At 37.2% G+C, this 21,817-nt stretch overlaps 1 protein-coding gene across 7 annotated transcripts in view; it reads right to left on the reverse strand.

Annotated features, from left to right (window-relative positions):
• LOC143037054 (uncharacterized) overlaps positions 1-21,817 on the reverse strand; it is a 262,443-nt gene that overhangs the window by 110,585 nt on the left and 130,041 nt on the right. For 5 of the 7 annotated variants that reach the window (XM_076205173.1, XM_076205180.1, XM_076205187.1 and 2 more), the window contains 8 exons: positions 17,586-17,805; positions 17,368-17,447; positions 15,664-15,798; positions 11,876-11,996; positions 11,193-11,392; positions 5,537-5,659; positions 4,315-4,368; positions 2,165-2,287 (listed from right to left, as the gene is read on the reverse strand). In XM_076205173.1, coding sequence (XP_076061288.1) covers positions 2,165-2,287; positions 4,315-4,368; positions 5,537-5,659; positions 11,193-11,392; positions 11,876-11,996; positions 15,664-15,798; positions 17,368-17,447; positions 17,586-17,805 — 1,056 coding nt within the window. The remainder of the gene's footprint in view (positions 1-2,164; positions 2,288-4,314; positions 4,369-5,536; positions 5,660-11,192; positions 11,393-11,875; positions 11,997-15,663; positions 15,799-17,367; positions 17,448-17,585; positions 17,806-21,817) is intronic. The other 2 variants (XM_076205210.1, XM_076205194.1) reach the window with 1 other exon arrangement.

The raw sequence follows: 21,817 nt of genomic DNA on the forward strand, positions 1-21,817 counted from the left end.
TAGCACACAAAGCTAAATGATGCAGTAGACAATCATAAAACTCCTTACACAGAAGTGACTGTAGCTTATGTAATCTAATATAGGATAACAAAATTCAACAAAAAGTTCCCTGTATATCCAAATATTCTTGTTGGTAAGAAATGCCTGGAGGAAGAGAGACAATAACAAGATTTCCAATGTGAAGTAATCATGCAGTTCTTCACAGGACCCACAATAAGCACAATACTTACTAATTAGCCCAAATATGTGCAGTAAAATGTACCAGTAAATTTATATGCATTGCAAATAATCAGCATATCATTAGCTCAAAATTTCTTAAATTGATATATGTACAGAATAAGTGTACAATAGCTATGACCAGAATAAATAAGTTCCCTAGGGTGTGGAACATTCCATATATAAACTTCCAATACTTGGTGAAACCTAAAGGGGCTTAAAAATCTGATTAAACTTAAAATGAGTACATGTAATTTGTCAATCGATCAATGCATTGTTCCAGCATTTTCTTGCAGAAGATCCATAGCTCCCAAGCAAATAGCAACAGCCACTGGACAGACCCATAAGTTACAAGAAATACTGAGTTGTCGTCTATGCATAGTGTGAGGCAATACATTATGTGCTCATTGTCTTTAGTGTGACAATGAGCACATAAGCACTCATCTAAATCTATCCAAACAGCCTCCCTTCCTCTACACTCGTCTTCCTACCAGACCCATATGCACATACAAGGACCATGATCTCCCAACCCACTTTCACCTTTGTCCACATTAACATTGAAGATACTTCCACCCCACCATATACTTTCCTATCTCAGCACTTACAAGCAGTCACCCCTTCTCTCCCTCATCCCCACCTAGTTGAAATATAAATATTCATTATTGTGCATCTTGTGTTATTTTTTATTGAATGTACGATGCAATGTATAGTGAGAATTTTTTCCATTTGATTTGTATAATCTGTACTTAATTTGCATGTATAACAAAGTTCAGTTGCTAGGCCTGAGAATTTTTCCCGTGCTAAGGTGGAATCCATGCCATTGCAAGTCAGCCATGGTGGAGCCACGGTGTGGAGAATTTGATGTGTATATTATTGTCTGAACATAAACTTATGTGTGTCAAGTATATTGTGCCTTTGAAGAACAATAAACAGTTAAGTGCTTTTCTAAGCGTTTACAATATACCCATAACTTTTAACACGCCTCACTCCCGACACCCTCCCTACTACAATCCCAAATTCAAAATCTCCCCTCCCTTTCAACTTAGTTTCACTTAATGCCAACACATCCATCTTCATTCTCATATACATACTACAAATCTTCCCTTTTACTTTTATCTGCATCACACCCATACACATTCAATAACCCAAGTCTCAGGATTCTGGTTGGAATTCTCTTAGACCCTCTTATGCCTTGACTTTTCATTGGATAGGGTTACAGAGAGCAAGATACCTAATCCCATCAATCTGTTCCAATTTAGTCACCTGTTATGACCTGTAAGAGAAACTTAGTGGCAGAATTCTTACTTCCCCCCTACTACAGATGCATCATTTCATTGAAAGAAGACAAAAGCACAAACTAAGACCATAAGCACATTTAAAACAAGTTTGACACATGGAGAAAAAGAGACAAGACCCAAGAAGTAAAACATCTCTGCATATTGCATTTAGATAAATACCTGGGGGCTGTGGATCTTCTGCAAGAGAAACGTGGAGCAACTGACTGGTTGGGATAAAGATTCAGGTAAATATTTTTCCATTGATGACATGGCAAAGAAAACTGCACCCCAGGCATCAGTCCTAAAATTCCCCCATTTCCTTCCATATCTTATAACTATCTATGTACAGATTACACATATTTTTCTTCAATATATTAAAATTATGACCTTTTGGGGGGAAATTATGCATCTTTTCCCAGTTTTAAACTTATTGCTGAGTCATAAATCAGAGACGAATATAATCTATAGTGTGAAAGACATATAATAAAATGATCAATATTGCTTCAGAAATAGTAATGTGTAATAGTGATAAATCCAAATGTTGAAGGTTTCAGAAACAATATCTATGCATTGCTACAAACATGGTGTACAAAGCACAAAAAAAGCTGTTGCAATGGCAAAATCAGATGGAAACAAGAGTTGTCAAGAGCACACACCACTTCTTAAAATACCTGTGTTATTTGTATCTTGATGTTGTCCAACTCAGACAAGAGATAGTCAGAAACCTTTGATCTGTGATATGTCTCATACTGTATTTGGTCTTTTAGGATCTCCATTTCCTCATCCAGTGCTTCCTAGCCACACAAGAAGCATGCAAGGATAGGATATAAGACATAGGGTTCTATAAGCAGGAAAATACAATAGTTTGTCTACAGGGCTCCTGAGAAACTTAGACTTCATTATTTCACATAACTTACCATCAATGATATGAAAATAAAATTTTGGGAAAATTGTAATTTCTCTACACATTCACTGCATACTTGTTATATAATCAATCTTTTCATTCTAACCAAAAGAATATAATGAGCGTGTATTTTCCTAATCATATTTACCTAATTGTAGTATACAGAAAAGGAGTGACAATCATTGGGTCCTGTCTCCTGCTCTCATATTTATTATACCTAATCTCAAATTCATGTACGGTTCCAACTTAATCTATATCTCTGATTTCCAATTATTGTATTTAAATTTTAATTCATATATTGTTCCAGTTTGGGCTATATCACCTAAGGTATTCCAAGTATTTATGCATCTATATGGGAAAATTGTATTTTTCGTATCCTTTAGTCATGTGGTCTTCCTTAATTTGTTCTAACCACCTCCTAAGGCCTTCCTATCATTAATCAAGAGATCTCTTCTGTCAATGTAATTTATCCCAGTGATTTTTGTCTTTACGCATATGGCTTATCTGCCAGGCTGGGGACCAGATTGGTTGCTGCCCTTTGTATTCTCTCAATCTTGCTTATATCCTTTAATCTGTGTGGGGACTATTACAGTGGTGCATATTCCAGTCTTGGACAGATCAGGGTTTTTCCAATTTTTTTTCTATAATCTCTTTATCCATGCAAAGAAAATCCACTTTAATCTCATGCATCAGTCCATACATCTCTCCCACAATCCTGCTGATATGTCAGGTGAAAAGTTTTTTATCAACTCCTCTATATCTTCCTCCTCTTTTGCTTTTGTAATGGGTTCATTTCCAAGGAATAGTTTAAAGATGGTCTTATGCAGATATTGCCCATTTCCAGTACTTTGCCTTTTTTGGTATTGAACTTCATTTCCTATTCTTAGCTACATGCAAAAATAATGTCTAGATATTTTTGCACTAGCTTGCAGACCACATTTTTCACAATTCTCATAATTTTTGCATCATCAGCAAACATATTAGTATAACTTGTACCTTTCATCATGTCAGTGAAATAGACAAGAAACATTATTGGTGCAAGAATTGAATCTTGTGGAACTCCATTCCTGCTCTCCATTTTGACATCTTATCTTTTACTACTTCCTCATGTACTTGTACCTTCTCTTCAAAAAGTCTTTCATCCATATATGTAGTTTACCTCTTAGTCTTCCAATATGCTTCAATTTCCACATAAGTCTACTGTGAGGTACTTTATCAAAAGCCTTCTCTAGGTCTAGGTCCACACAATTTACCCACCCAGCTCTCTCTTGTAGCATATCAATCACAGTGAACAATTCAACTGAATGCGTTGAGTGTATTACACATGTAACAACACAGGTTAGTTTTACATTATAGATACTATAAGGGTAATATCTAATGTGAATCTTAGCACACTGAACAAGTTGGATTGTAACTTTGCATTACAAATGAATGACCTCAACAGTGAGACTGTGAGAGTCAATTACCTCATTTAGTCCAGCCACCTTTCAAGGGAAGAAGGACGTTACTTGTTTGAGCCCAGTCTGGGAGGGTGACTGCTGTACTGGTTATAAGTTCTGGAGATAGTACATAAATACTTGGAACAGTTAAGAAGGCAACATAGCCCAAGCTGGAACAATACATGAATATAAATCTATGTACGATAATTGAAGAAGGAAATATAGCCCAAGATAGAACCATATGTAAAATTGAAGCCAGGTATAACTGAAGAGTAAGAGACAGGACTCCATTAGTATTTCTCCTTTCCTGTATACTAAAATTAAATAAATACAATTAGGTAAATACATGTTGGTACCTGCCATTGGTCACTCTGTGTATTCTTGTCAAATTGGTCTTTTGTAGGTTATCAATGCTCTGAAATCACACTAGCTAACTGCGTTGTTCCAGTATTAACCTGTCCCTTTTCCCCATACTTACCTCATCACTCCCAATCCTCCTCTTGCCATCCAGAGAAGAGACTGAACTCCCCAGCTGAAACAACAGAACAAGTAGCTTAATACATAAGAAATATCACACCATTATCCTCCCCACTTCAATGGCCCAAAGCACCCCTATCCCAAAGACTAAAGTATTTCATTCCTGGCCTCCCAGCCCATTGGGGGTGTTGACTTGAAGCATAGGGTCTATGTTGAAATACATCCCATTCCTGCACCGACCCCCTTGCACCAGATCCACATAAAAATCCCCCACAAAGAGCATTCCAGACCAACATGGCCCTGCTAGAACTCCCAATGTCACCATACCCAACTGGAATAAATAACCATATAGATCAAACTTAAATTTTAAAAAAAAAAAAAAAAAAAAAAAAAAAAAAAGGTGATGGTTAGTCATACATTAATCATTTTCTTAAATATATTTTCCATATACCTTATTTTAGATTTGTGTTCCTCTGAAAAGGAAATTTATGACTTGGCTGTATGTAGTCATATTAGCTAGATTGTGATTTCGGGTTTAAGACCCTTCTTCTGTAGCTATAGGGATGTATATTGTTAGGATAAGAATTAATCCGATGAGTCTTGTTAAAGTTCTAAGTTTTGTACTAGAGTTCTTACTTGCTAATCACTTTAATTTTAACTTTAACAAGACTCATCAAATTAATTCTTATCCTAACAAGATAGAACATCCCTATAGCTACTGAAGAAGGGTCTTGATCCCGAAATCACGATCAAGCTAATATGACTACACACAGCCAAGTCATAAATTTCCTTTCTAAGGAACACAAATCTATAATAAGGTATATGGAAAATACCTTTAAGAAAATAATTAATGCACAACTAGCCATCACTTTTAATGATATATGCATTAGAGAAAAACTCCTGCCCAAATACACTCATAATATATATATATATATACATATATTCAAAGAAATGGTGCAGTACAGTTTTAAGATGGAACAGCATAATGGAGGGATAGTTGCAGTACAAAAATATGCATCATTCCTCTAGGAAAAGTGATTTCACACTAACAGAGATAAAACTATGTGTGGCTAGTCCATAGGGGAACCCCAAAACAGTCCCTGAAATATTGGCTGCATGCTACTATGTAATTAATACTGCACAATAACATGCAGTCATAATTTCAGACACAATTTCCTAATATAATGGTTGTATATCAACCAACAGAAGAAAAAGCTACTTACATGAGCTTCCTGATTTCTGCAAGTTAGTTGGTGCTCTAACTGTTGGATCTGATTCAAATGTTCCTCCTTCAGTTGATTTAGTTCTGCCTCATACCTAACTTTTATCTTAGTTGCTTCCTCATTCTGAAAATATTTATATTTCCATTACTCATTCAATAATTACGGCAATAAATAACAAAATGGTGAAACATACAAACACAATGTCAAAAAATAAATATTTATGACATCAATTTCAGGTTATTATATCTGAACTACAATTATACTTAATATTCATTAAGGGTTCATTACAGGCATATTTACTTTTACAATTATTTACACAAAATTAGAGCAGATAATAATACCATCCACCCATATAAATGCTATCTGACAAATCAACTACAGGTAAGGTGACTGATAAATTATATTGGTAATCAAGGATATAGATTAAGTTGGAACTGTGCAAGAATTGGTGGCTAAGTATGATAAACAGGAGAGTAGGAGTCAGAATACAATGAGTGTTACTCATTTCCTGTATACTACAATTAGGTAAATACCATTAGATATTTACTTGCTTCTCTCAACATACAATTTACCTCCACCTCCACTCCTCCCTTTCCTTGCCTTGAGGGATTAAAAAGTGTCATGAGAATAAGGCATATAGGAATGGATGCAGAGAGATTGTATGAAGGGTTGATTGTACTGACAACAATGTATGGGGTGGAGACTTTGAATCTAAGAGAGGCAGAGATAGTTAACCCCGTCTGGGGTATTGGCTGCATGTTGTTATGGCAAAGTAGCATACAGTTGATACTTTAGGGTCTATAGGGGTGCCCTACGGAACAGAGCCACACATAATTTTGTCTGTAATAGAGGAGGACTCTGCTCATAGAGAAATTATGAAACTTTTATTATACTGCTACTGTCCCTCTGTTATGCTGTCCCCCAACCCCTTGTTGCTGTTCTGTACCATTTCTCTGAATTTCATTTCCTTGTTTCGCCTACCCTGTGGTACGAGGAAAAGAATACTGCCACCAATTATTTCCATTTGGATTGTAAGAGGCGAGAAAAACGGGACGGGGATTGGGACCAGGCATCCTTCTCCCTGTAGCCCCACAGGGGACATTCCTAAAAAAAAGTAAAGGCATAAGAGGGTCTGGGAGTTTTCCAACCAGCACCCTAAGGTTTGGGTCTTTTAATGTGTGTGGATGTGGCACAGATGGGAGTAAAATGGAAGAGATAGGTAGTATGTTTGTGAGAAGAAAGATGGATGTGTTGGCTTTGAGTGAAACTAAATTGAGAGGGAAGGGCAAGATTGAGTATGGGAGTGTAATTGGGAGGTTCTCAGGAGTGAAGAGAGGGCAAGGGAGAGAAGGGGTGGCTATACTAGTAAGTGAAGAGATAGGTAAATGTGTAGTGGAGTGGAAAGAGGTTTCCTCAAGGATAATGTGGATAAAGGTGAAACTGGGAAAGGAGATGTGGGTTTTTGTAAGTGCATCTGGGCCTGGTAGTGAGAAGAGTGTAGAAGGGATTACGAAGGAACATCAATGTAGTAGTATTGGGAGACCTTAATGCTAGGGTAGGAAATGAACCAATTGACGGAGTGGTTGGGAAATGTGGAGTTCCAGGAAAGAATCGTAGTGGAGAGTTGATGGTGATGTGTCTAGAGAGTTGATGATAGCAAATACAGTGTTTCAGAAGAAAGTCAAGCATAAGTACACATGGGAGAGGGTGGTGGATGGAAGGGTGGTAGACAGAGCGTTAATGGACTATGTAGTGGTAGATAGGAGTATAAAAGGAAGAGTTAAGGATGTACATGTGCTAAGGGGAGAGAGTGGGAGAATATCAGATAATTTTTTTGGTGGAGGGTAAGTTGAGAGTGGAAGATAGATGGAGAAAGAGGAAAAGCACAAAAGGTAGGGAGGTGCTTAGAGTGAACTCTTTAACCTCTTCCATACGGTGCTGCACACGTAGGCGTCATGGACTTAGATCTCGGTGGCAGCAGCCAATGCCAGCCGTACGACGTGTCGTAATAATACTCGCATCATAAAATATAGTCACCGCTTATATCGATCGTTCTCTCTTCACCCGTGAATTTTGATAACCATAGAAAATGCGATTACAAAAGAATTAGAAAGAATGTCATTATGGAGGGGCGACTACAATAAATATAATCAAGACGCCGATATGGCAGCCTCGCGAATACACTCGCTCCCCATGACGCCTACGTGTGCGGCACCGTATGGAAGGGGTTAAATGAAAAGGAGAAGGAGTATAAGAAGAAGCTGAGAGAGGAGTGGGAGGGAGTAAAGGATAGAGTAGAACTAGGAGTGGAGGAATGGGGATGGCTCAAGGAGGGAGTCGCAAAGTGTGCAAAGATGGTATGTGGAACAAGAAGGATGGGAGGAAATAGAAGGAATGGTAGTGAATGGTGGGATGAGGAAACAAAGAAGGTTGTAGAAGAGAAGAAGCAAGCTTTCACAGATTGGTTACGAAATAGGACGACGGAGTCATATGAGAGGTACAAAGAAAAGAAAAGAGAAGTAAAGCATAAGATAAAGGAGGCAAAGAGGAGAGCAGATGTGAAATGGGGTAAGAGAAATGTCAGAAAACTTTGAAAGTAATAAAAAGATGTTTTGGAAAGAAATTAAAAGAGGAAGAGGAGGCGAATCAAGTAGAGAAGAAAAGGTAAAAGGTGCAGATGGAGAGATGATAATGGAACAGACGGCAGTAAGAGGAAGATGGGAAGAGTATTTTAGGGAGTTGCTAAATGTGAAGGAAGATAGGAAGGGAAAGATGGTTGCAGTGGGAAGCACTAAGAAAATAACAGTAATTCATGAGGAAAATGGAGGAGAAATAAGGAAAGATGAGGTGAAAGCAGTTAAAATGATGAGAGCAGGTAAGGCACCTGGGTTGGATGGGTGTCATGTGGAATGTCTAAAAAAGGGAGGTACGATGATAGTGGACTGTCTGGTGAGGTTGTTTAATGTTTCTCTACATTCTTCTCTCAGCTTCTTGTACTCCTCCTTTTCTTTCTCATTTAAGCTGTTTACTCTAAGCACCTCCCTACCTTCTGTCCTTTTCCTCTTTCTCCATCTATCCTCCACTCTCAACATACCTTCCAACAAAAATTGATCTGATATTCCCCCACTCTCACCCCTTAGAACATGTACATCCAAAACTCTTCCTACTCTTCTCCTGCCCCTCCAGAAAGCAAATGTTATACAAACGGTTGTTGAAAGGTTTTCACATACCATACATACTTTCAAGTATGTGATGAAACTGTTTTTCTTTGGGATATTTCAAATATATATTCACACAGATCATACATAAAGACTGCTGTATATATGGTTTTAGGTATTTTATCTATACTTGAGCCAAAATAGTAATTTTTCTTTCAAAGTTTGTGAAATTTTTCTTTAAAGTTCGTATTGCATACTTACATCACATGAGAAAATTTTAATTAAAATTAATTTATTTTGTTACTGTATTTGATTTTACATTGATAAATTTTGAAAATTGTTGTTATTAAACATACTTTTCACACACCTTCAACAAATCTTTGCTAAAAGTACACAACCATTGATTTCCGGGGGGAGGGGGGGTACCACTATGTAGTCTATTAAAGCCCTATCTACCACCCTTCCATCCACCACCTTCTCCCATGTTTACTTATGTTTGACTTTCTTCCGAAACACTGTATTTGCTATCATCAGCTCTCTTTCTAGACATATCTCCACCATCATCTCCACTACAACTTTTTCCTGGAACTCCACACTTCCCAGCCACTCCATCTATTGGTTCATTTCCTACCCTACCATTTAGATCTCCCAATACCACTACACTGACATTTCTCCCTAAACCCTCTATGCACTCATTTAAATCTATCCAAAAAGCCTCCCTTTCCTCTACACTCTTCTCACTACTAAGCCCATATGCACATACAAAAACCCACATCTCCCTTCTTAGTTTCACCTTCATCCACATTTAAGTTTGAAGAAACCTCCTTCCACTCCACCACATGTTTATATATCTCTTCACTTACTAGTATAGCCACCCCTTCTTTTCCTCATCCTCTTTTCACTTATGACACCCACCTACTTATACTCCCACTCAAACTCACACCCCTCCCTCTCAACTTAGTTTCACTCGATGCCAACACATCCCTCTTTCTTCTCACAAACATACTGCCCATCTCTTCCATTTTACTCTCATCTGTACCACATCCATGCACACTGAATGACCCAAACCTTAGGGTTGTGGTTGGAAAGTTCCTCCCAGACCCTCTTATGCCTTTGCTTTTATTAGGAATGTCCCCTTTAGGGCTACAGAGAGTCCTATCCCCATCCCATTTTTGTCACCTTTTACAACTCAAGTGGGAATACTTTGTGGCAGTATTCTTCTCCCCTACCACAGGGTTCTGCAAAAAAAGGAAATGCAAATTCAGAGAAGTGGTACAGGACAGTATTAAGAGTAGGGGGACAGCATAACAGAGGGACAGTTGCAGTATATTAGTAAAAAAAAGGTGTGGAAGGCAGAGGTGGATGGAGTGAACTTGAGGGGACAATCAAGGATGAAGAGAAAGGGGCTTTGAGAAAGAGGGGAATGTCTGTCAAGCAAAGAAGGGAGAAAGCAGGAGATGGGGTGAGTGGAGAATGGCTGTATACAGATGATACTGTGATGCAAAGAAGGGAGGGGAAGGTGGGGAGTAGGGAGTGTTTATATATTAACCTAATTGTAGTATACAGGAAAGGAGAAATGCTCATTGGGTCCTATCTCCTATTCTCAAATTTCCTTATCATACCTAGACTCAAATTCATGTACAGTTCTAACTTAATCAATATCCTTGATTTCCAATTATCATATTCAGATTTGAACTCGTGTATTGTTTGAGCTTGAGCTATATCACCTTCTAGCTATTCAAAGAATTTATGCATCTCTTTGGAAAACTGTATTTCTTCACATCCTTTAGACATGTGGTCTTTTCTAATTTGCTCCCATATCCTCTTAAAGCCCTCCCATCTTTAATCAGATGCCTTCTCTCAATGCAATTAGGGACCTGAACACTGTAACCATATCACCTCTTCCTCTTTGAACATGCCAGGATAATGCAGGAAGATCTTAACAAATTGTTTGCATGGGTGGTGAAACAGCAAGTGAACTTCAATATCTAAAAGTGCAGTGTTTAGGTTTACACAACCCAAAAAAAAGGTAAAGCTTAGACAACATTTTTATTTTTAGAGAAAACTGAATGGGAGAAACTTGTTTACCAACAATGTGGTTAACAAATGGAACAGACTTGTAACCATGTAGTAAGCACTAAAAATATTGCTTGTTTTTAACCGAAGGTTAGAAAACTTTATGAATGGGGATATGTGGTAATTGATATGGAACTGCCTAATGTAGGGCTTGTGGTCTCTTGCACTCTCCTTCATTCTTATATTCTTAATACAGAAAGCATTAAGCACCTTACCATATACTGGTCCACACTAACAAGCCTTAGACAACACAATATTTCTTCCCTGAGTGACCTATGGGCCTGCCCAGTGGCTGTGGCTAATTGCCTGGGAGCTGTGGGTCTTCTCCATGAGAAAACTTGGGGGTACAGATTGAATGATTGATTGGCCTATGCATATCATGTTCTCAGTAACACCTAAAGGTCAAGAGTTCTAATACGTACTTGGGTTTGGTTCTTGCACAGAATATTGTGCATTCTCTCCTGCATTTCTGCCACAACAAGTGTGTGTGTTTGTAGATGAAGGGTTTGTTCATAGCTGTACTGCTCTACCAGTTCTCGGTATTCTTTCTCTACCCATACAATTTCTGCCTGAAGGGTCTTCTCTAAGGCCATCACTAGAGCCTTAAAACATAACACTGCTTCTGTTGGGGGAAATTATATATCTAAAGTTATGAATCTTTAGATTTGCTAATTTGTAAATAATATCTTTATAAGTAAAAATACCTAATGGCTGAAAAACACATAAAAACAATCCTGACTAACATTTCTTGAAATATATTGAAACAATGAAATCAACAGAAAACAGAAACGTCTATTCCCAAAAATATGGTAAACTTATTAGAAAAATTATAATGAACTATATTTTCTCCACAAAATGGTACAGTATATACAAAAAATATTTAGTAATTTCAAGAAATTGGCAGAGATCATTGCTGATGATGTTCATCCAATAAATCATGTATTTGAGCAATGAAGATCAACCACAATTGTTATCACAATATTCTAATTTTATTTTTGCTGACAGTGAAGTGGAAACTTTATATATTCATGGTTTGTTCCACAAATAACTTACAAACTAAAACTACGTAATTGTTTTCATAAAAAATTAAATCTTTGCTACATACCATCAACAGTTTTAGAGCTGTGTAACTGCTGTGTATATTCTTCACACACTTGCTGTAATTTAACCTGATTATCTTCCAGAATTTTGTGAACCATTGTCTTCTGCGCCTCAAGTAGTTGCATCTATGAAAATAACAAATAAGAATATATAGCATGAATTTATTTCTAAGTTACAAATGTTAATTAGAAAATTTCAGCCTTCACCAATGCCTGACTGAACTCATTGCTGATAAAGCTTCACTGAAAAACAGTTTAGTACATTTCCATGACCATTAATATATCTATAAAGAACCTAGAAACTGGAAAAAATTATTTTAATTTGGTAAAAAAATAAAATCACAGATAAAAAAAAAACCATATACACACACATATGTACTGTACATATGGGTCAATAAAAATACCATATACAAAAGCAATGACGAACCGTCAAGACTGGATCTAATATTTACAACAGAACCTGAAATTGTAGATAAAATTGAATACAAAACGCCATTTGGAAAAAGTGATCACATACTAATAGAGGCTGAACTAAAGAAGAAATATATATGGAGAGAAATGAAAATTACAGAAAGGGAAGATTGATGTACAACAAAATGGACTTTGGAAAACTACAGGAAATCTTTCTAAAAGCAAACTGGGAAAAATTTTACATTGAAGAGACAAAAGTGGAAGAGAAATGGGCAATCTTGATGGAAATCTATAATGAAGGAGTGAATAGGTATGTACCAAGACAAAAATAAGAAAGGTTGTACATTAAATACTGGTTCAACAGAAGATGCAATGAGGCAAAAGATAGAAGAGACAAAGCTTGGAAAAAATGGAGATAAGATAAAAAACCTGGAAAATGGCAAATATATATAAACTATAGAAATGAATATGTAAAAGTGCACAGAGAAAAATAGAAACTATGAAAAAGACATTATAGAAAAATGCAAGGATCAATCCAAACTACTCTACAGATATGTGAACAATAAACTTAAAAGAGTGTCGCCAGCGATCATTTGAAAAATTCTGGTACGTGAGCGAATTTTAGGTAAACATTTCAAAAGAATCTCTATGATGGTGGGAACACTCATACAAAATTATACAACTGTATTTCGTTTCTATTTTTTTATACAGCATAAAATAAATAAAATATTGGCAACCTCTGGCAACCCCATTGCATAAAAAAACATTCTGTATATTGAAATAGCATCAACATTTCTATAGCTATTTCATTTCTTGCTACAGAATTGTGTTTATGGAGATATTTGGGAACTCCTCCCACCAGCACACCTCACAAAGACAGTGGACAGGGCACCAGTACTCTTGAAAAGGTCAAAGGTGACATCACTCCTGGCGCTCTCACCCTGTATTGTTGCTGTGATTACGGAAAAATTAACAAGAAACAAGAGAGTGAAGTGGCAGAATATAGAGGGCCCGTGAGTGCCTGAAACAGAAATAAGGAAAAAGAAAGAGGAGAAATGCAGCACAGCTGTGCCCAGCACTCTGCAAGCATTTACTAGCCACACCCACCTTACACCTCTTCCACCCATGCCACATCACTCACCCTCACGTCACACCTCATCAGCAAAGCGGATATTGGAGATTTGCTATACATCGCAACCATCAAACAAAGGGTCGCAAAAAAATGGTCGTGAAAATTTAAATCCTCCGTCCTGTAAACTTTATGTTTTTGTTCTTTCTGCTGTAATATCTTTGGTTGTTATTTATGGATTTTTGTCATTTTTGTTTCATTTGAAAGAAAACATCAAACTCTTTATTTTCTACGGTAAAAAATAAAAGATATATATATTTTTTTTATCTATGAAACTTGAATTTTGCAGCATTTTTTAATTATTCAGAGAAACAAATTAATAACAAATCAGAGGTATTAATTTGAAAAAATGTATTCAATAAGATTTGTTCCCCAGACTCTAAGCTTTCATTTCATACCAAGCTGAATGATGTGGAAGGATTTTCCATTAAGTAATTAGAGCTTCACTAGAGCTCACTACATCTTCATTAAATATTCACTATGCCTTATATATATACATGGGAGGAACACAATGCCCTGAGGAATTACACATTAATGTAATGAGTATTTATACTATATTCATTAAACACATATTTGAAAAAAAAATTCACCTCTATAAAGCGATGCGACACTCCCTTAAAAACAAACAGGAAATGGTGAAACTACACCAAGGAAATATAGAATACAAAGAAGATCTAGAAATGGCCAAAGTCATGAACAATCACTTCAAGTCAGTTTTCACTAAAGAAAAAGTACAGCATTGGGATAAAGGAAGCAAAGCGTAATCTCCCCCTATAAGGGAAATAAAAATAACACAAAAAGAAATAATGAAGTAATTAACAAATCTTGATGTTAAGAAATCACACGGCCCAGATGGAATTGCAAACTGGATACTAAAAGAATGCAAAGAACTAATGGACAAAATATACAACATAATAAGATGCCCACTCAAAGAAGGAAAAATACCAAAGGACTGGAAAAATGCCAACATTGTACTGATATATAAAGGAGGAAACATGGAAGAACCAACTAATTACAGACCAGTCTCCTTATGAAACACTGTAGCCAAAATTTGTGAGAAGATTATCAAGAATAGATGGGTAAAACACCTGGAAGAAAACAATGTAATAAACCCAAGACAATTTGGATTCAGACAGGGAAGATCATGTACCACAAATTTAATCTGTTTTTACTCAAGACTAATAGATATAATACAAGAAAGGGATGAATGGGCTGATTGTGCTTTCCTAGACTTACAGAAAGCCTTCAACAAAGTATCACACAAAAAATGATCAAAAAAATTGGAAAACATAGGAGGGATACAAGGCAACCTACTAAACTGGATGAAAGATTTCCTGAATGGCAAAAAAATGAGAGTACTCAGAGAAAAGTATTCAGGTTGGAAGGTGATTAGTGGAGTCTCACAAGGATCTGTATTGGCTCCAATAATGTTCGCTATTTATGTGAATGACATGGATGATGATGTGGAATGGTACATGAGCTTTTTTGCAGACAATGCTTAATTGTTGAGGAAAGTGAAAACCGAAATGGACTGTGAATCACTACAGAGAGACCTGAACAAGGTTTGGAAATGAAGTCAGAAGTGGGAAGTGGACTTTAACATTAAGAAATGTAGCATAATGGAGTTTGGAAGAATAAGAAAAAAAAAAAAAAAAAATCAGGACAATATACAATGGGAACTAAAGAGGTAAAGAAAGTGGGATCTAAAAAAGACCTGGGAGTAATTATCTCAAATGACATGTCCTCTGATAAACATAAACAAAATTGTTGGAGAATCCTATAACTTACTAAGATCAATAAAATTAGCGTTTATCTATTTGGATGAAGAAATTATTAGAAAAATATTAGTCACATTAATACAGCCTAGACTAGAGTATGCTGTGACACTATGGTCACCTAGTACCAAAAAGAATATAAAGAAAATTGAAAGAATCCAGAGACCAACCACGAAAATGGCCCCAGCACTTTCAAACTTGTCAGTATAATACAATTATATAAATCTCCTACTTCACTCCATTCTCACTAACCATCTAATATCCCTTGCCCATCACCTTTGCATTTACTTTCTGTACCACCCTATCCATATAAAAACTGAAAAACCACTTTACTTAAAGTCACAATTTCCAAGAATATATCTTTAACATTATATGGAGAACAGCTGTAGTTAATAATAATACAATAATACCACTTCAATCCAAGAGGACACTGCTATTTCTATTTGCAATGAGGATAAAAAAAAAGGTCACATCTTACCTTTTCATGCTGAGCTTCCTGATACACTTTAGTTGTGACTTCTTCAAAGTCTTTAATCAAACTATTTTGACTTTCTAAGAGAGGGGACTCTGTTCCTGCACATATTTGCTCTGCTTGGGCTCCAGTGCTTTCCAACTGGAATAGTAATGGTATGAAAGAGAAAAGAAGCTACTGTATAGCCTGTTTCTGTTAACATCACAGAAATTTATATATACATACAGTACTACCCCTCATTAACGAACGTTAATTAGCTGTGTTTGTGGTGTTTTCACTGTGTTTTCGGTGTTTTTGGTGCTGTTGTTTAGTGCGTGCAATCACTATGCCACCCAAAAACCACTCCAAATCAACGGATTATTCACATCAACGGACACCGTTACCCCCCTTTTAGTCCGTTAATGAGAGGTAGTACTGTATATATACACACACAAAGAAAATTGCAAGATAGGTTTTAGGGAAATTATTCACCAACAAATTCAGAACACTTAAGATACAGTCATTCAGGTAATTAAGGAAAAAGAAAATTTAAGAGATACGATAAAAAGAAGTCTATAGTAGTATTTGGTCTAAAGGAAAAATACAACCCAGTTAGGTTCTTGGGAGATGAAGAAGAGAAAGAATTAGCAAGAAAAGTTCTGAAAATAGTACAAGACAAAGAGAAGGAAATAGAGGAAGTGCACAGAATGGTAAAATATGCAGAAGGAAATCGATTCATAAAGATCAAATTAAGGTCACCAATGGCAGCAGAAGAGATAGTAGCAATAATAGGAAAGTTAGCAAAAAGTTTACACTATAAAGGTGTATGGATAAAAAGAGACATGAATAATGAGGAAAGAGAAAAAGATATTAAGAAGCGAAGCTAAAGGAAAAACAAGAAAAGAACGGAGACTGAGAAAAAGAAGTTCTATTGGAGTGTTAGACATGAGATTGAGAAAATGGTATATTCAAGAAAAAGAAATGAAAGGAACAGAGAATGAGATGGAGAGTGCAGAAAATTAAAAGTGGTTTATACTAATATGGATGGATTAATTTTTGCATGGAGACAAGAATGGGAAATGAAGTTCAACACCAAAAAAATTTAAAGTATTAGAAATGGGCAATAGTGGCAAAAGGCCATCCTTAAACTATTCCTTGGGAAGTGAACCCATTACAAAAGCAAAAGTGGGCTTATGTCCTGGGCCCAAACATCTGCACAAATAGCAGTTGTCAAGTATTGGATTAAGAGACCTAGGTGTACAGTATTTTTTCTCTGAGTGACCTATGGGCCAAGAACCTGGGAACTCTGGGTTTCCTATATGAGAGACTTGGGACAACAGATTGATTGACTGCATACTAGTTGCTGAGAAATGTTTCTTGGTAAAATATAGACTCAATATAAAGAAAACCTAAGAAGTAGAACACAAATCTAAATTGATTTGGGAGTCATAAATAATTCCTCAGCTATAGAATCCATGTCAGATTAATGTAAATGATGTACAGTTACTTGATAAAAAATAAATCAACTGCAATGATGTATTTCTTAAAACTCTAACTCAATGAGAAAAGGTCTAATAAATGGTAATACTGTTCTGGTGATAGAGATAATAATGATAAAGATTATTGTCCATATTTTCATAAAACATATGGAAAGCACTAATGACCTTATTTGAGAATAAATAAAATTACTAATGACCTGAACTACCTCATTTTTAATGGAATGCATCATACCTTGGACACTGATGTTTTAATTTGGTCAAAAAGTCTGGAGACCACATCTTCAATTTGCTCTTGGACATGAAGTATAGTTTCTGAAAAATTTTTGGTTCATTCACTCATGTAGAAAAGAAAAAATAAAAGCTCCATTAAAATCAAGCATAAATTGATATCTATAATCCAGAATCAAATTTTAACATACTACCCTATCACAATGACAGACCCTAGCTTACCACTGTAAACTTTACAGAGATCTTCTCTAACAGTGATGATGTTCTTTGCATGAGTCACAACAAGATCAAAGTTTCCAGAATCAGAAGGGACTTGTCCTTTAAAGAGCTGTGCAGGAACAATACCCAAGGTTCTGACCAACTCTCCAACCAGCTGAATCAAGTTTTGGTCTAGATCCTTTAAACTTGACCAAACAATATGCAGAACCTGAGTGTCATTTGTCTGAAAAGATAAGATAAACCTGTATTATTTTTTCTGCCCAGTGATTATTAATATGCGGTAAACTAAGGACTACGTGATCTTGGGGACAATATAAAACAAATAGTAAGTGTCTTAGTTTAGACTTAGGAAGTAATAGAAACCAAAGATAAGGTGCTGGAAGGATATCAAGAGGTACAGGTTGTTGTGCAGGTGCATAATTCTATGGAATAGCATGGAAGAAATATACATGTAAAAAGAACGAGAAAAAAAAAATATATATATATTATATATATATACACAAATTGGATGAAATAATAGTGTGCAAAAACCATACAAGAATTTAAGAACAAACTAGATGCAGAGAGATACAGAGACGAGTCACTACGAGCATAGCTCCCCTTCTTGTATTATACAACTAGGTAAATACACACACCCGAGCTTCTGAGCTGTCAACACCTCTCAACTGGAGCTCCGAAGGCTGACAAAAAAGACGAAATTTCTCAATAGTGCAAGGAAAACAAGAGGCCTGGTTTGTATTGAGTGGGAGGGGGAGCACTTGCGGTTATCTAAAATGATTTCTCTGCAGTCTTGAATTGATCCAACAAGAGAAAATACAAGAAAATAAATACAATGTTTTTGAGCCAAATGTTGACTCAAATCCAGAGCCCTCTGGAGGCACTATGCCAAAATTATGTAAACAGAGACCTTGAAACACCTAGAGGGATGAATAGATTGTAAAACGAAGACCCTTTTTCTGGTTTCGTAAATTACGAAAGAAGAAGTTTGAGTCAATTCTTAGACATGGAAAGGGAGATGAGTATTAATAGAAAATTGTGGGAGAAAGAATTCATAGGACTAAGGAAAGAGATTGTGAATTTAACAAAAGTTCTTTTCGAAGCTAACAATGAGATATGTGAACTAAAGAAAACAAATTCCGAACTTAATAATGAGCTGAGGGAATTAAAAAAAGATCTAATAGAGGTTAAATGTGAAAATGAAAAGATAAAAATCAATGATACTACCAATAGTGAGAACTTAAAAAAGAAGACATACATACATATACCATAGAGTTTTTCCCCCTTACACGGGAGGTAGCCAAAAAACAAAGGTATAGAAACTACTCCCACCCATTCCATCTCCTATATACTCCACTCCCCTCTACCCTCTTCACCTCCCTCTTATCTTGGCACTTCCTGGATAACAGGTCATCCCTGCATCTTGTCCACTGCCCTGGGTCAGAAACAGTGTCGCAAGACACAGCAAATCCACAGCAAGGCCACTTCATCAAATCGGCGACCCCCACTCTCCGTCCCTCATGCAGAAAAGGAGAAGATGGGGAGAAATCCCTTCGGGCTGCATCAATTTATTTTTCATACATACTCCCTCACCCCCCATCCTCCACCCACTTCTCCTCATGAATCACAACATCATCCATACACAACCATTCTCCATTCACCCCTATGTTCTGTCCTCTCCCATCCTTCCTCAACAGACATTCCCCTCTTTTCCAATGCCCCTTTTACCCCATCCATCCATCTCCTCCTAGGTCGACACCTCATGTTCACTCCTTCCACCTCTGCCTTCCATACCTCTTTTACTAGTCTTTCTTCACTCATTCTTTCCATGTGTCCAAACCATCCTAATACTCTTTCATCAACCCTATCTCCCAACTCCCTTTCCACCCCTGTTCTCCTCACCTACTCATTTCTCACTCTAGCCTAGTAACCCCCATCATACTTCTCAGGCATTTCATCTTAAACACATTCAAACTCCTCCTCTCTTCCTCCCTTATGTTCCATGTTTCTGCCCCATACAGTGCTGTTGGCACAATCACTCCTTCATACAATCTCCTTTTATCATCCATTCCCAAATGTCTATTTCTCATTACACTTTTTAATCCACCGAGGCATTTACTCGCTTCTCTCAATCTATATTCTACCTCCACCTCCACTCCCTTTCCTGCCACATTTGCACCCAAGTATCTAAAACTATCCACTTCCTCCAGTCTCTCTCCCTTAATACTCACTTCCAGCCTGCTGCCACTCTCTCCCCTTGTACATCTCATCACCTTACTTTTACCCACAGTTATCTTCAACTTCCTTCTTTCACACACCTTCCCAAACTCTGTCACTAACTTCCTCAATCCCTCTTCTGATCCTGCTACAAGCGCAGTGTTGTCAGCAAACAACAACTGGCTTACTTCCCACTTTTCTCCATTTTCTTTAACCATCTCCAATCCCTGACCCACTACCCTTGCATTTACCTCTAGCACCACCCCATCCATGTATAAATTGAACAGCCAGGGTGATATAACGCACCCCTGACGAAGTCCCACCTTTAACTCAAACCACTCACTCTCTCTTCTGCCACACCCTTTGTAAACAATGTCTACAATGTAATACAGAATTTTTTAATTTCGGCCCAAGTGTGTCAGTAAAAGGGTTAATTATGGTGATTTGTTACTCAATAAAATTAACTATTCTTTACATGACAAGCTAGATACAATATTTTAGATTGTTTACACACTGGATGAAAAGAAACCTTTGCTTGGTTTGCTTGGTTGCTTTGACTGGATAGAGTGAGAAACTAGGAGGGCAGGGGTGGAAAAGGAGTTGAAAAAGAGTGTTAATGAAAGAGTATTGGGATGGTTTGGACACATGGAAAGAATGAGTGAAGAAAGATTAGTGTAAGAAGTGTGGAAGGGAGAGGTGGATGGAGTGAAAATGGAGGGGCGACCAAGGATGAGATGGTTGGATAGGGTAAAAGGGGCGCTGAGAAAGAGGGGGATGTCTGTTGAGGAAGGAGGGGAGAAGAGAAAAGAAAGGGGTGAGTTAAGAATGGTTGTGTATGGATGATGCATGGTATCTAGCTGCATTACGTTTTTCTTTAATACCATAAACTACTATGCACTTTTTATCCACTGTGTCTCTGACCCAATTCTCTTTCTCCTTAATTAATTTAATTACTGTTTCTTTAGCATTTTCTTCCACTCGTTGCTGTACTATTTCTTTAAAGATTATTTTTTGTTGTATTGTTCCACTTTCCACTCATTTTTTATTTCTTTGTATGTGTCGTGAAAGGGTGAAATGACATTGCAAAATATGCACCGAAAATTAATTACACAAACAGTAACTGATAATCTAGCTATTTACTTTCCATAATTATCAAATTCATATCAAATGCATGTAAACCTAAATCAAAATTATTCTCTTGCGACCCAATACTGAACACAATGACTATTTTTTTCATCGAAAAAATGCTACAAGTTTTCATAATTTGAAGACCTCGTTGACACAATGTCGAAAGCAAGGAAGGTAAGGTATAGCAGGAATTAACTGAAAAAGTACCGGGAGAGAATAATCGAGCAGAATACCAGCCATGCTGTTTTCATTATGCCAGCGAAGGCGAAAATCGGATAAAGGGAACTAGATGTACGGGAAGGACACTTGAGTGGGGAAGCAAAACAGTACTAGAGGGAAGTGGTGATCGGAGGTGGATGCTGGAGAGAGAAAAAGAAAAGTAAAACGGTTGGGAGGAGAAAGAGGTCCCAGAAAGAATGGGAAGAAGAAGAAGAGAGGAAAAAGGGTAGTAGGGGAGGGGTGGGCTGGGAGAAAGGGAAAGGGGAACAAGAAAGGGAAAGGGGAACAAGAAAGGGAAGGAACGGGGAAGAGTAGGAAAATTATAGTGTTCAGGAAGAATGGTAGATGGGGAAGACGGGATGAAAGGTTTAGGGAAAGGAATGAATAGGAGAAGGCAGAAGAGAGGAGGCAAAGGGAGGAGAGCATGGATGGCTTGGGGGGATGCAGGAGGAGGGTATGTGGTGAGGAAAGAAGAGGGGAAGAGGGAGGGGACGGGACGGTGAAAGAAAAGGGAGAGGATCTTAATTTAAGGAGACAAGGGGGAGTTGGGGTAAGGAGAAAGAGAAGGAGGGGTGGGGAAAGAAAAGAAAAGAGACGGGAGAGGAAAGGAGAAAAAAGTGGATGCCAGGGAAGAGGAGGGACGGCAAGACACGGGGGGAAGCAGACGGATGTGC

This window comes from Oratosquilla oratoria, chromosome 2, assembly GCF_046742065.1.
Source record: "Oratosquilla oratoria isolate Oo_2021 chromosome 2, ASM4674206v1, whole genome shotgun sequence".
In the NCBI taxonomy this organism is placed as follows: Eukaryota; Metazoa; Arthropoda; class Malacostraca; order Stomatopoda; family Squillidae; genus Oratosquilla; species Oratosquilla oratoria.